The sequence below is a fragment of the Cylas formicarius genome, unplaced genomic scaffold, assembly GCF_029955315.1.
Source record: "Cylas formicarius isolate icCylForm1 unplaced genomic scaffold, icCylForm1.1 PGA_scaffold_8__14_contigs__length_24414737, whole genome shotgun sequence".
In the NCBI taxonomy this organism is placed as follows: Eukaryota; Metazoa; Arthropoda; class Insecta; order Coleoptera; family Brentidae; genus Cylas; species Cylas formicarius.
The window spans coordinates 5163871-5178785 of record NW_026844361.1 but is presented as its reverse complement, the minus strand read 5'-3'; the positions used below and the strand labels follow the sequence as shown (position 1 = coordinate 5178785).

Genomic DNA, 14915 nt, shown 5'->3' with positions numbered 1-14915 from the left:
TAATTTTCTACTTGGTTATCAATATTACATTATCAACACTGAGCGGTTTGATGTAATGATTATAATTTTATATCCATAATAAAACCTTACTTGTTTATTTAAATTTTCCATTTCTAGTTATAATTCGTCTTTTTTTATTTTCGGTAAAAATTGCAAAGCGCAAATTGTTTTTTGTTTTGTTCTGTTCGCGTAACTTTTTCGTCAAATTGTATTTTAATATTTTGTTGATAACTCAAGCACAATGTTAATAAACGAACAAGAGGCACATAAAACGATTTGTATTGAAAAATGATATTGAACGAATTAACACGCAGGCTGCTACTGTTTTAGAGTGAAATTAAGGCAAAAATAAGTCTTGACTAGGCTTATTTGATTGTCCATTTGGTGCTCCAAATATCGCCGAGTAACACCAACTTCTGGTTATCACTAACTTAAAATACAATAATTCCTTCTCTTTCTTAATCAACATTAAAAACCGCTATTTTTTTTAGGTGCTGTTTTACCTAAGCATAAGCATGTCATGTTGTAATCATACACAGCTATTTTGTAACGACAAACATTGACTAAGGGAGTACTAATACATATAAAGTATATTTTTCTATTCTACATCTTACATCTTTAGCATAAAATATATTTAGAGTGCTAAGATTTCTCAATTTTTGGTATTAATTTTAACAATTGCTTAAATTCTTGTGATATGTTGCCTTCACTTATAAGCGCTATGATTTGATTTAATTTTCAGATGATTAGCATTTTATCGTTATTTTTATTTCTCGGTCACCAATATAAACACAGAAAACTAATACCTCTGCGACCGATACTTCGGTAAAAATCGATGCACCACAGTCGGCATTCATATTTTTATACAGAAAGGAAATGATTCTCATACATTTAACCCAGTAACCTGCATTTTTCGATAATCTACTGCTACAGAGAAAAATTTAACGTGATCTTGGGATATTTTGAGAAAATACTACCGTAAAAATGGCGCATCCAAACTTATTGACAGTCTGTGAGTGTCAATATTGATTGTTGAATGCCGCAAGGTCTTTGGTCAAAAACGACATTTTAAATCTTAATATTTTTGAGAGTAGCGTCCCTGTATTACCTGCATAACAACACATAATATGACATTCACAATGAAAATTTTTATGCAACAACTTGATCAAGCCATTGGGGAACTGCTTATATGACGAAGACTATGATTTCTGATAATTAATATTTATTAAAAAATCTACCTAAATCACGGTTTTCAGTATTGGTGAATGCATAACAATAGGCAAGAGTCATAAATTGACCCAAAAACGGTTGGTATAGTCCAGTACATGATAATAGTCATGACTTACCTGACCTATCAGAAACGGAAATCCATTTACCCTCAATACACCGAGCAGTAAACCAAATGGAGGAGAGTAACGAGCCAAAAAGAATGCCATTTGAATATGTGCTGGAAGAGAATCCTTTTACCAATAGATGAAGGTAAAAGTTAATATCATGTTGACTTCTTCAAAGCTCCAAAACTGCGAGCACGTTCGACTCATCAAAAACCGACGCAGCAGGAATATCCAGAAGTTTGGTAAATATTATTATTATTACGAGTTCATCAATTTCTAGTAAAAAAAAGAAATAAATATTATTTAGACGGGTTCGACACTCATGACACTATAAAAAAAGGGTGACAAAATTCTTCTGCACCTATAGGAAAAACAATGTTCATTTTTCAATGTGGGACGATGGAAGGTTGGATGCCAAACGCTTTGCTACTTTGTTCGTTAAAAATTTCTCTCTTTTTCTAAAAATCGTACCAGGCAATGGCAATTCGGTTATCACAGAATTTTAGCTAAAAAAATAATATAAAAATAATAAAAACAGATATTACAATGTAACCTTATTGGCCTTTATTGAGGTTCTAAGAAGCAAATCGTATGATAAATCTTATATCGTAGACCAGGTTATAAAACGTAATAAAAAATCAAAATCAAAAGTTAGACGCAATAATATAAACTCAAAAATGTCCGCCCATGTAAAGAATGAATACATACCAGAGAACAGTTGAAGAGAATGTACTTGAAATGGAAAATAATTACAAAAAAACTAGGGACAACGTAACAGATTCAAAGTATTTTGACGACTCATATTTTATTATACAGTACGCCATGCAACAGAATGTATTTATATATTTTGCGTTTCAAGTTCCTTACTACTACTACAATGAACCGGTTTGATTTATTAGCCAAAAAACGCCTACAAGTAGAAAAATTATTCAAACCAAATTTTCTACCAAGCCTACGTTCCTGTTTACGAGCCAGAAAGCTGCGGGAGCTGTAAGGTTTTTATTTGCCTGTTGTGTCGCTTTTCTTACAGTGACTAAAAATCAATAAAATGCTTTGTGAATAACAGACATAAAAAATTCGATCTGTTATGACAAACGCATATGAGCATTCCTTATCAAAATCAAAAAATCACCGCAACTAGAGAGGAAATTTTAAAAAATACTCGCGATTTGTCCAAGAGGGGACGAAATTAACCGAAAAACAATTAATTACCGCCCTAATTGAAAATAAACTGGGCTAACCGTTTTAACGTCACCGTCTGTCTCCTTTCCACGCACCCTTTTGGCCGCGGCGGCGGCCGACCTTTAAAGCAATACCCAGCAAACGCAAATTTAATGTTCAACCGACCTGTAAACGATCATCTTCGTTTAACGCCACCCCCCGTGCCCCCTACACCCCCGCCAACGCGATAAGCGCATCGTTTAGCAATTTCCCGAGCAGAATCACGGGGCTATTTCCAGGTAATAGAAAATAACGCGCCACTAGAATTTTCGGCCCCCCGCACCCGTTTCGCTCGGAACATTTAGGTCAAAGGTCGAGGGGAAGATGGTACAAGATTAAAATTATATTCAAGACAGATGACGTCGTCACAAGGGTCGTGACAAATAAACCGTTAATCTTTAAATTTCCTAAATCCCAAATGAACCAAAAAAAAGAAAAAGAAAACTATAAAGAAACAAATAAGGAAGAACAGAATTTTTCCATGATGCTCCATGTCAAACGATTCGTAAAGGCAATCTTGAAGCACATACCAAAATAATTAAAATAATTGTTTTTTTTATTATTATTTTCCACATCTTATAAAGTGTCTCGGTACCTCCTATGGTTTTCATTTTGGGGTAAACATCAATTATTTAAAAGACCCAAATATACGAAATATCAATTATTCCAATAAAAATAACAATAACTTCTAAAAGATAAAAATTTAACAACAGCTTCTCTTTCGATATTAAGGAAGGAATTATTGGTTTTGGGCTGGGCATATAAACATTTTAATACATTGTATATTCTTCAGGACTAATATGGACGATTTTCCGTGTTAAAATTAGGTATTGGACTTTAAGAAAAATACTTGCAGACATCAATAATAATTTTTTCTGCAGTGACGTAAAATATATAAGGTGGGTCACAAAGTAGATATCAAGTTTTTTTTTTTTTCAAATGAAACACCATTTTTTTAAATAAATTTTCGAATTCGATCTCAAATAAGAAGCACAATTCATGTATACCTATTTCTTACTTCTCATGAGCAAAAGAATAAAAGACAGAGAGTTAATTTTGAAATGAACTGGCAAATAGATAATATCAGTGAAGTTTTCAAATTGTCACAATGACATTTCTGTCGGTCAAGTAAGTGGATACGGCCCAATAAAATTTATTTAAATGAAACCCAGAGAACTGAAATTTGAAAATTATTAGATGTGGAAACAAAACAAGAACTCAAGAAGAAAGACCCATTACAAGATCCATAGTGAGTAAAATTGACAGAAAATTATGGGACCTTAGTTCTTCGATCAAAATCTTACTGGGGTCGGATATTAACTATTTCTTGAAAATGACTTAGCTTTTTTTTCCTCTGGACACATTTAAAAAACCACCAAATTCAGATGATTTAAAATTCAGGCCCATTAATGAACAAATCCTGAGTAATATCTTAGAAGGGTTTTTAAAACCATAGCATATTATCAAGAAGTTAATGGTGGATATTTTTAACATCTAATATATTTCTTATTCTTTTACTTATAAAAAAGTAAGAGACAATTATAGGGAAAGCTACTTGAATGATGATGAACTTGGTATCGACATCTACTTTTAGACCCGCTCTGTATAATTCCTATTTACTGCAAAAAATGCGCAAAACCTGATTTTCAAATGAATTTGTTCCATGTTTTAGTCGTTCACGGTAAAAGTATTTTTAAATAAATTAGAAATGTGCTCATTTTGTTCCAACTAACCATTCATTAAGTTGTTTATACAATTTTTCTTAAGATTGTAAGTTTGCTGCAGCAAATGAAATCATAACGTACTTCCCAAATTTTGCTAGATTTTGACTCTTTCCCATGAAAAAAAATCAGTGTCTTATTTTACTGAAACAGTTTTTTACTTACAAAGGAATACAAAAAATGTAGACCTAAAAATTATTTTTCGAAAAATTAATATGCGAAATATTTTTGAAATCCGTGATTTTTTTAAATATATTGGTTGCCTGAAATCTGGTGTACTAATTATTTTGTGTGCAGCTTATCGTCAGCATTTGCGGCGAATTTGATATACCATTAGACCAGTATCGTTGAAATATTTTTATGCAGCTTTTTAAATAAACAGATCGATAAGAATTAAAAAGATTTTTTCATCGCTTGCGGGGAATAAAGACATAGAACGAGAAGAGTTAAAAAAAACGAAAACTTTCGACTACGAGAGATTAAATTTAATTTGAAGAGTGCAAGCATGGAAGCTTACAAAGCAAAGTGGTGTCAAATTATTTAGTGGTCCTCGAACTCGCAAAACCTTGTCAAAGGATTAAACACGTTTCAGAGACTCAATTTCTTGTTTAAAACGCTGACACTACCAATTAATACCTCCGAGGAGCTTCTTTAAAACATCTTGAAAGGAGACAAAATAAGTTTTCATTTTCTGTAGTCGACTTCGTTTGACAATATTTCATCTAGGTAATAATTTTAGTCAAATGGTATTATATAGTTTAAAATTTAAATCGAAAAGAGTAGCTTCTGTGAACAGAATAGTGTCAAATCCTATTAAAACAAGATTTGGGTCCCGGCAAATGTTTAGACGAAGGCGTCAAGAACTTGGGAGGAAAGTTACGACATGATGAAACGCAAATGAGTTGTGGAATTACTAGTACTTGAAAAGTTTTGTCTACAATAGACAAGAGGCAATTACACGGAAATCATTTGCCGGACACTACTTCATTAAAAAAATGGTCCGATTCTGCAGGAAGGTTTAGCCGGGTCAGTCTTTTACCTAACATTGCTTAGAATAGCGTTCTAGTAGTGGACAATGCAAGCTAACACAGTCGTCAACTATATAAACATTCAGCGTCAAATAATATAATGGTGGAATTTGAAAACTACAAATCATTTATATTAAAGTTATAGAAAAAGTGAGCGTTTAGAAGTTGTAAACGCATTCAGCATAAAAATTGATATAAAATGATATTATTGTGTCTTCAATCCTGAAGAGGGCACCAACTTCAATTAAGCATTAGGTCACACTTTAAGTGTCACTGTTGTAGATTAAATAACAAAAGTGTGTTGGTTACACACCCTCGGATATTTGCAATACTGTAAATCTTATTGTTAAACCCATTATAATTAATATATGTAGATAGATAGCGACAGCGATATAGAGCAACAACAAATATACAGTTGAACGACCAAAAAGATGCAACAAATTCATTTAAAAAATCTGGTATTGTATTTCAAGACTCTTTTTTTCTTCTCAGGATATTTTCATTAATATGCATTATTTCGTATCTAATTCTAAAATGTAAGTTTTGTGGTTTTTCTTTAATAAAACCATTGGAGTAATATATGGAGATCTTGCAGGCCGTTCTATTGATCCCATTATACCGTAAAATTCCGTATTTAAATCTTTAGGCACTTGTCGGGCAAAATGGGACGGAGCACTATCCTGTTGGATTTGGAAAATAAACTGCCGGAGTAGGGAGCTCAAGTGAGATGTTGATCGAAGAAATAATGTCCAATAATTTTGATATTCAAAATCCCTGCCCGAACATTTATTTTTTGTGGATGTTGTGTATGATTTTCTCTGATCCATCGGAAATTATTTGTACTCCAGTACCTACAATTTTGTTTATTTCCAGTTAAATTTAAACAAAACTTATTATAAATTGTTTAATATTGTGTTCTAGTTTTAGGACGACCCGGCCTTAGACGACCTTTGGCAAGTCCTGTTTCTATAAATTTTGTGGACCTTGTAATGGGTCTTTCGTTTGCGTAAACCAAATTACAAACTTCTTCTTGAGTACCCTTTTGGTCTCCATATCAAGCGAAAATCGAAATTTCAATTCATATTCACGCTTTTTATACTGACAAAAATGTTACCGTAACCAGCAACGCTGCTGGCTACTACCTGTTCATTTAAAAGATTCTTTATTCCATTGCTCAGAGGTAGATTTCGATCTGACATTTGATTCTGTTTAATTTAGGCTTTCTAAAATATTTTTGTATATTCTCCCTTGCTCCTGACTCACGGCATCAAGATTTTCGGGAAAGTAGTCCAGATGTCAGTGTAAAGTGTAGTTTTATAGATACTCATATTGCATCCCATTGCCCTAAATTTCTCTTACATGTTTTCTACAATACCTTTGTAAGTGGAATATTTGTTGTTTTCTAGAAAACCTTTTATAACAATAGTAAATGAAACCCATGCAACCTTTTCAGATTAGATCATGGTATTCACAGAGTCTAGATCTTCCATTAATCGCCTTATTTACAGGATTTACAAAAACTCCGCAATGAGGAAATTTTTCACATAGGTATTTGAAACGTGCGCCATGTTTATTTAAGCTTACATACCTTACAAACAATATGTGGCGCCTTAGAGAACCGTTTAAAAGCGAAGTCTAATTTCTGTGGTATGCGGTAGAACTCTTGTGGCGAGATACATTTGTTAAGCGTCATTTTATCAACAGGTTGTGGCAAAAACGTATAATCTGCGGTTTCCGTACAACAATTAACCTTCGGCGGATACCAATATCCCTCACCGCAAGACAAATTTACGAACAACTATCGGTTCCCCATTTTCCCATCGCAACACTAATATTTTTATGGAACATTTTGAAACAGTGACCATGGATAAACTCCAACCATAAATTTCACAATCGAATTAGAAAATAACAACAGCCTTTCCTTTCTAGGCAATTCTTATTAATCGAAAACCAAACTTAACCTTCGGATATTACGTGTATAAAGAACTAACTCATAAGGATGAATAGCTGAACGCATTGTTGGGTTACATTCCAGCACATAAATCCTCCGTGATCAATTCCTCCAGAGCAATATATCTGCCTTAAGCCGAATCTCTTAAGCAGAAATTAACACAATTAACCTCATTTCTTCACTCAAACATTTTCCAAAAGCACACACAAATATATATGAACGACGCATTGTAAAAAAAAAAATATATTTGAAAACGGATATGCCTGGTATGCATTGATGCATTGGCGAAAATGAGAAATACAATGTAAATTTTTAGGTTCCCAAATATTGGCTCTCTTGTATATTTTATAGCAAAGTTGTAATATACATTTTTGAAGGGTCCGAGTTTGAATAAATTGTAATAAGTCAATCTTCAGTTATTGAATGAAATATGATGGCAAAATTGTAAAAGGGCAATACAACAAACACCGGCGAGTAGTTTCCATGACGCTATTTCCAAACCTTAACGACGGTACGCTGGACGATGACATATCAAATAAAGGTTGAAAATAAATAAGAACTAAAAGTTCAAATTTTCAAGAAATTATATATTTTGACATGACAATTGTTTTCGTTTATCAAATTTGATTTGATTTGATAAAGACACGGTGTTGACGAAACAATTGTCATGTCAAAATATATAATTTCGTGAAAATCTGAACTTTTAGTTCTTATTTATTTTCATAAATGGATTTTCATCAAGTAAAAGCCACCTCAGATCAAATAAAGGTTGGTTTAAATAAAGAAATGCTCATTTGGTTTCAAAAATTCAAAATAAACTAATTATGTAGTTATAATATCATTATGATTTTCTTAGGATCAAATTCATACTCCGATCTGAAGCCCTCCTTGCTTTAGCTTTAGTTAACGGCTATAAAATTGATCCTCAAGTCTAGTAGTAAAAATAAATAATAATTATAATAAAAATACGGTTGCGAAACATTGCTAAACAGAAACATTATTTTTTAGGTAAATGTTCAAACAACCCTCTATTGACAGTTAAAAATATCGTAAGCGATCAAAAAATCCATTTCTAACATTGCTTAGTTGATATCGTGAAATCCTGGAAATAGCCGTGACGCTAAAGAAAGAAGTCACTCGGCGAGAGGTCAGGTGACCAGGGTGACCAAAGGATTCGGCAGCTTAGGCCAATGATTATCCCGTTAAAAGTATTTCCCAAATATTCCCTAATCATACGGGAATTATGAGCTGGGTAACCATCCATCTGGCACCAGATTTCCTGATCTTCGCCAACAACTGCTTTTAGTATAGTCAATAAAAGATAGTCCAATAATTTGTTTGGAACATTTGATTGGTTTTTGAGTGTGAATGTACATTCATCAGTGAAACAATTATTTTTAAAAAAATCCTTATTATTATTTGCTTTTTCCATCATTTCAAAACATTATTACCATTGTTTATTCTCCACCTTCCCGGAGCTCTGGGAGTTTTTCGTAATTATAAGAAAAACAGTTGTGTTTCTTCAATGTGTGCAACACCGTGGTTTGTGGTCCCTTTAATCTGTTTGCTACGGGCTAGATCATCAACATCCAATACCTTTAGCCAAGTCGATAACGAAAACACTCTAGAAGTCAGTTTCGACTAGATGGTATTATTAATTATAGTAATTATCACAGATCAGGTACTTCCCAACTTCCAACTCCAACATGTAAGTTGTCTTACACAGGATTTCATAAATCAACAGCACCAATTTGTTAATTTAGTCAAATCGAGAGATCACAAAAGAAAATTTCACTATCCCACTCCAAATTCCGAGGTACTGAACCTGTTTTCGTTAAAAGCCTTTCTCTCTGATGATTGGCCGATTCCTACGTGCAACTACTTGTGAAGTCAAGGCTACTGCAACATGTAGTCGCCAACATCCAGGTGTCGAAATCCGGGGAACTTCGACCCAGACGAAAGGAGAAACAAGACAGAAAAAAGTTTAAAAAAACCCTAGAGTATAGAATTGTTTAACGTCGCTCCAGACTTAGAATTCCAGAAAATGGTATCAAACTTAACCACGATGTCGTTTAGGGTTTTCGAGGCTCTGTCTGCAAACTGTCCAAGACAAACTCATCAATACATCCGGAATTCCACATTGAAAAATTTAAGATTTCCACCAGCGCATTCTTGACAGAATTTTTCCTGTTACTGTCACGTCAAAAATAAAATCAAAGTCGAAAAGTGATATCTGGGATAGAGTAAATTCAATTAATTGATAAAACACCAACTCTAACACTAACAAACTAATAAACAACCTAATCCCTTTGTTTTACTTTGTTTCAAGATAACAAACCATTAAAAATACAATGAAAATCTAGCGAAATGGCATACAACATAGCCGAAGATGTTTTCGGAAGATGAATTGAATTATAATATGAAATTTAACATATTAGATCGTCTCACAAAAATATACTCAGCTCCAAGAGATATACTAGGAGAGTTGAAAACTCGACTCCACATAAAGCATGACTAGATTTTTATTTTGTTTACTTCTGATTTTAGATTTAGAACTGGAACGAATATAGTTGTACCGTTAACTATTTGGAACCAATCCATTGCAGTATGATTAATCTTTCCATGATAACCAGATAGTGTTATTCCAATATTTTAAAAGAAATAAACTTTCATTGAAAATAGACAAATTGAATTTTTTTTAAACATTCGCAGTTATTTATTACGATGCCTTTGGACTCGAAATGGGTAAAAAATATTTTTTAATTAAACTTTACGGCACCGAACGAAAAATTAAAAAATTTCGAAGTCGGCCAATTTATAGACTGTCACGGGCGAAATTGCGATTAAATTTTCACGAAAATAAAAGTTTGCAGAGCTGATAATGGGTCGGAAGTTTCATTCCGGCTAGTGAAAAATTCAAGGGCTTCCTACCTTTACGGCCAAATCGAATAGAGACGGAGATACGCTAGACCGACAGAGAGTAAATAAAACTTCATGCAATTTGCCATTCCCTATTCCGGTTACTGGAAATGACAGTTTTTCATTGACCAGGTAAACTTTAAATATTTTAAATATTTATTTTACCTTAAAAAACTGAAATTATTCTTTCAACACATTTTTTCTTATTATACTATTGGCGAAAGTACAAATACAAAAAATATTAACAAATTAAGCACCCCTTGAGAGGAATGTCTTGAAAAATGTAGATTCTAGAAAACGCCGATACGAAAAAACAAACTAAATCGAGAATATTTTAAGTTATTTTGAACAAAAATAAAGCAGATAAATATTATTGCCCACAACCGATTATGGTCTATACATACCAAGGCTATAGAATAAAACATCATTCCTTTTTTAAATATTTTTATATTTCTAAACACTCATATTAACATATTTTTAAATATTTTTTTGAACATTTGAGTAGAAACGACCAAGAAAATTCGAATTTTGTGTAGGTTTTAAACTCAGAAAAAGATATAGCGGTTAGCTACAAAAATAAGATTTTTTATCGCCATCTATCGACATTTTTACAAAAATGAGATATTTCGAAAAATGCGCAGTTAAGAAATCCTTCCACGTAAATAGTATAAAGGTTTCTCAAATAAAAGAGATGGATAAAAAACCGAAAGGCTCTTCTTGGTCATATTCAATGGTTAAAAGTTGGGCCCTCGAAGGAAACAAAGAACAAATAAAAGATTTCGAGAAAAAAAATTGATAACATTCACATATTAAAGCTCGAATTGCTTCTCCTTCTACCTCATTGGCCCGACTTAGTACCCAGCGACTACGCTCTGCTCTCTAACCTCAAAAATCGGCTAGGTGGACAAGGATTTGCGAGCGAAGAAGTCATTACTGCCGTATATTTTGAGGGGCTCAACTACATATAATATAATATATAGGTATATATGATATATTGATGTACTGAGGTAATCATCCATTCCTTGTTTGATACTAGAGACTGGTTAGCTTTGTTTAGTTGAGTAAGTTTAAGTGCGGAGTGAGATGGATGCGCAGCCTCTGAAGCTGCCAGATGAAATTCTGGCGAAACGTCAGACAATCGATCCTACTCTAGGACCAAACAACTAACGTGAACTGCTAGGTACAAACACAATATATTAATATATATGTAATAATTCATTAATATTATATATAACGAGAGTATAGTCTTTTTTCCAAAATAAACAAAAAAAATTTTTTCATTGCCAGTCCCGTGACTTATTAACCCACCCTCGTAACTTTTGATATCTTTAGTAATTTAAAAACCCCGTATCAATAATATTAAGGTTTCCCTACAATCGAAGATTAACATTATTAAGTCTAGAGAAGGATAGAGGAGATTTTCAACCAGTATTTTTGCATACAGGACTGCAGAGTTAATATAAAATATTCTACCTTTCATTTTTAGCCAATTAACTCTTTGAAATGTGTGACCAATTCGATTGAACTTTCGAATACAAAAATCAACCTCAGGCACGAATTTTGAAGGTTTTGGATCCTGCGTTTATTAAAATAGTTTAGACTACATCCCCGTAACTTAAGTGAGATAAATTTCAAGATATAAGTCATAGTTTAGGGCTGCAACGGAAAAAAAGAAAGGTAAATTTGCGTGTCCTCTGCATAATAATGATGAGAACAGGACAACAGAAATTTTGTGAAACGAGAACCATATACAATGAAGAAAGGCGGTCCTAAAAGGAAACCCTTTCTTTATTAACATTGATGAATAAAGAAGTTACATCATTATATGTTACTGCTTGAGATCGACGCTGCAGGTATGAAGCTAAAAGATTAATTGCGATTTCTGAAAAAAACAATAAAATTTGGTGAGCTTTCGAGTAATTTGCAAGGATGACAGTGGCAGCTCACCTGCATCTGTAGCCCCAAATATAACATCGGTTATATGTAGTAGAGTTATAGTGGAACTATGCACCTCCTTATATCCTATTTCAGTAACGGGGATAATAATGGTTGTTATCTAAGAGAAGCTGCACCTGCTCATATGCAACCCTTTCCAAGATTTTGAAAAAGTTGGTAGGGCGAATATTAGTCAGGCTTGTTGTATTGAATATTTTAAGCAATAGTTAGTTGCAGAAATATGAATACCATCGCGACCTACTGTTTTAGTCTTAATGGTCTTAATTATCCGCAATATATCAGTTTCAGTTACTGCAGTAAAAGAAAAAGTAAGTGGAATTGTATTATTTTGTCTATTAGTATAATATGAATTTAAATCCTTATCAGGGGACGCAGGGAACATATTTTACAAAATAACTATATATCATCCACATTACATATGTTTGCCCTTTGCCTCCGGCATTGCTTATATCATAAATATTATTCCAGAGAATGGACATTAGGGCTGATTTCAATTTATTATAAATTCCGCGAATAACCACGCGAATCTACCGATATGGCACTCGTCGTGTCAACGAACACAGAAATCAATGGACCGACCAAATTAGATCACTTATAATCATTAGAATTCTATATTCCATTGTTTCTTTTTTTCTCAAGCTCCCACGCGGGTTTGGTCTAATGCGACGAAGAAAGAAGGAGCGCAAGATTTTCACGGTTATTAAGGTAGGACATCTTGAGAAACCACAAATGGCTCATTCTGATTTACAGTTTTCATTTTATTTTTAATTTGAACGATTTTTATTAGCGGACAGACATTTTTGGTAAACTTTAATTCAATTTAAATGGCTAAATTAGTACCAAAAATGCGCGCTTTGGAGTAAAAAAGACAAACACCTGTTACCTGTGCTTCGCCGTAGATGTTCCAAAATTTGACAAAATTCTGAACGTCACAAAAGGTTTCATCGGTAAATACCATTCCACATAGTGTTCCAACCATTTTCCACGACAAATTATTGGAAAATATATAATTATCTATCTGGAAACGAACTTTGAATGAAAAAATAATAATTTTCAACAGTATTTAGAACAACAACTACGTCAAATAAATTTACTATACTGCTAATAAATAAGTTAGTTTTAATCATATGCATCGTAAAAAACTACTTTTAAAGCGAATACATACCCTAAAACGAACCTTCGAATACATCAATCATAGAACATTTCTTTCAAAATGCTTTTCACAGAATTTCACAATCCAAATTTAAATTGTATCCATTATCTATGCATACTATTAATGTGAATAGTTTAAACTCGAGTTGAAAAATAATGTCATTTTTGTTTGTTGGTTCAACCAATTGAAAGATTTACACAGAAGGGGAGAGTTCAAATATCTGACAACTAGGAATTCGCAATCTAGATAAACAGCAAGAAAATTATTAAGAGTTGAAAAACGTCGTAATAATATCAAACTCAAACAAGCAACAAGTTGTTGCAGGTTCTTAAATAAGTTCGTGTTAGACACTATTTTAAGTAGCCATTATTTCCTATAATAAAAACATTGAAAACATGTATTTAGACACCTAGATACATTTCGCATGTACGAATGTACAGGGTGCTCCAAATTCGCTAATATGCATATTACGTGCTCGATTCGAGAGAAGTCGAACACTAAAGAACCGCATCATGATATATCAAAGCGCGTGTGAGCTTAAAATGTGCGATTCTAAAAACGCTTCATAACTTTTTTATTGGTAAAGATAGAGATATTTATTAAAAACTTGACAAGCAACAAGGTGTTGCAGATTCTTAAATAAGTTCGACACTTTAAGTAGCCATTATTTTCTATACACCTAGACACATTTTGCTTGTACGAATGTACAGGGTGGTCCAAATTCGCTAATATGCATGTTACGTGCTCGATTCGAGAGAAGTCGAAGACTAAGGAACCGCATCATGATATATCAAAGCGTTTCTGAGCTAGAGGGTGATTCTTAAAAAGTGCGACTCTAAAAACGCTTTATAACTTTTTGTCTTAAAGTCTTTAGTTCACGAGATACAACACAAAGTTTCTAATATACTTGTAATAAACATGTGTGTCTCCGAAACCAATACTCAAACTATTGTTTAGGAGTTGTTTGTTTTTTTCTTAATTCAGCTGGAAATTAGTTTAAAAAAAAACAGTCTAATTATGTATATTGAACCTAAATAACCAAAAATAAAAACAAGTAAAAAAAAGTTTCTTAGGGTTAAAAGTAAGAATCATCACAAGAGGCTAAACTTCAACTTCCTTTGTTTGTCTAATTTTTCTTCAATTATTTTTTCTTCCATTTTTCAATTATTTATTCATTTATTTCTTTGGTCAAAAAAGAACATTTATTATGCATAATATTAGTGTCATTATTATTTTTATTTTTATTATTATCATTACTATTATTACTTACCCAGCGGGATAGGCGATGATGCCGTTGTTGTCGGTAGCCAAAGCTGCATTACTTGATACAGTCACCCCTAGTACGCGTTCTAGTTTGATCTATAAAAAAACCATACAGTTAAATTTGCAAATTACAACAACAAAGTTGAGATTTGCCATGATTAGCGTTAAATAGACCGTAATGACATAATACACAAAAAAAAATTCTCCGCAAATCCGTTAAGTCCTTTGATAAATATTAACAATTCAGATAATACCAGGCCAAAGTTTTTCTAAGCGTTAGAAAAGTTATTTACGACGTTAAAATAATGACAAAAAAAGCTCGTATGACGACGACGTTATAAATAATCCATGTGAATATATGTTAGTCGA

General features: G+C 32.8%; 1 protein-coding gene across 6 annotated transcripts in view; it reads right to left on the bottom strand.

The window, feature by feature from the left end:
• The window catches only part of LOC132706372 (mitogen-activated protein kinase-binding protein 1), a 147947-nt gene that overhangs the window by 58672 nt on the left and 74360 nt on the right, over window positions 1-14915 (bottom strand). For all 6 annotated transcript variants that reach the window (XM_060677665.1, XM_060677670.1, XM_060677669.1 and 3 more), the window contains one exon: window positions 14554-14642. In XM_060677665.1, the coding sequence (XP_060533648.1) occupies window positions 14554-14642 (89 nt within the window). The remainder of the gene's footprint in view (window positions 1-14553; window positions 14643-14915) is intronic.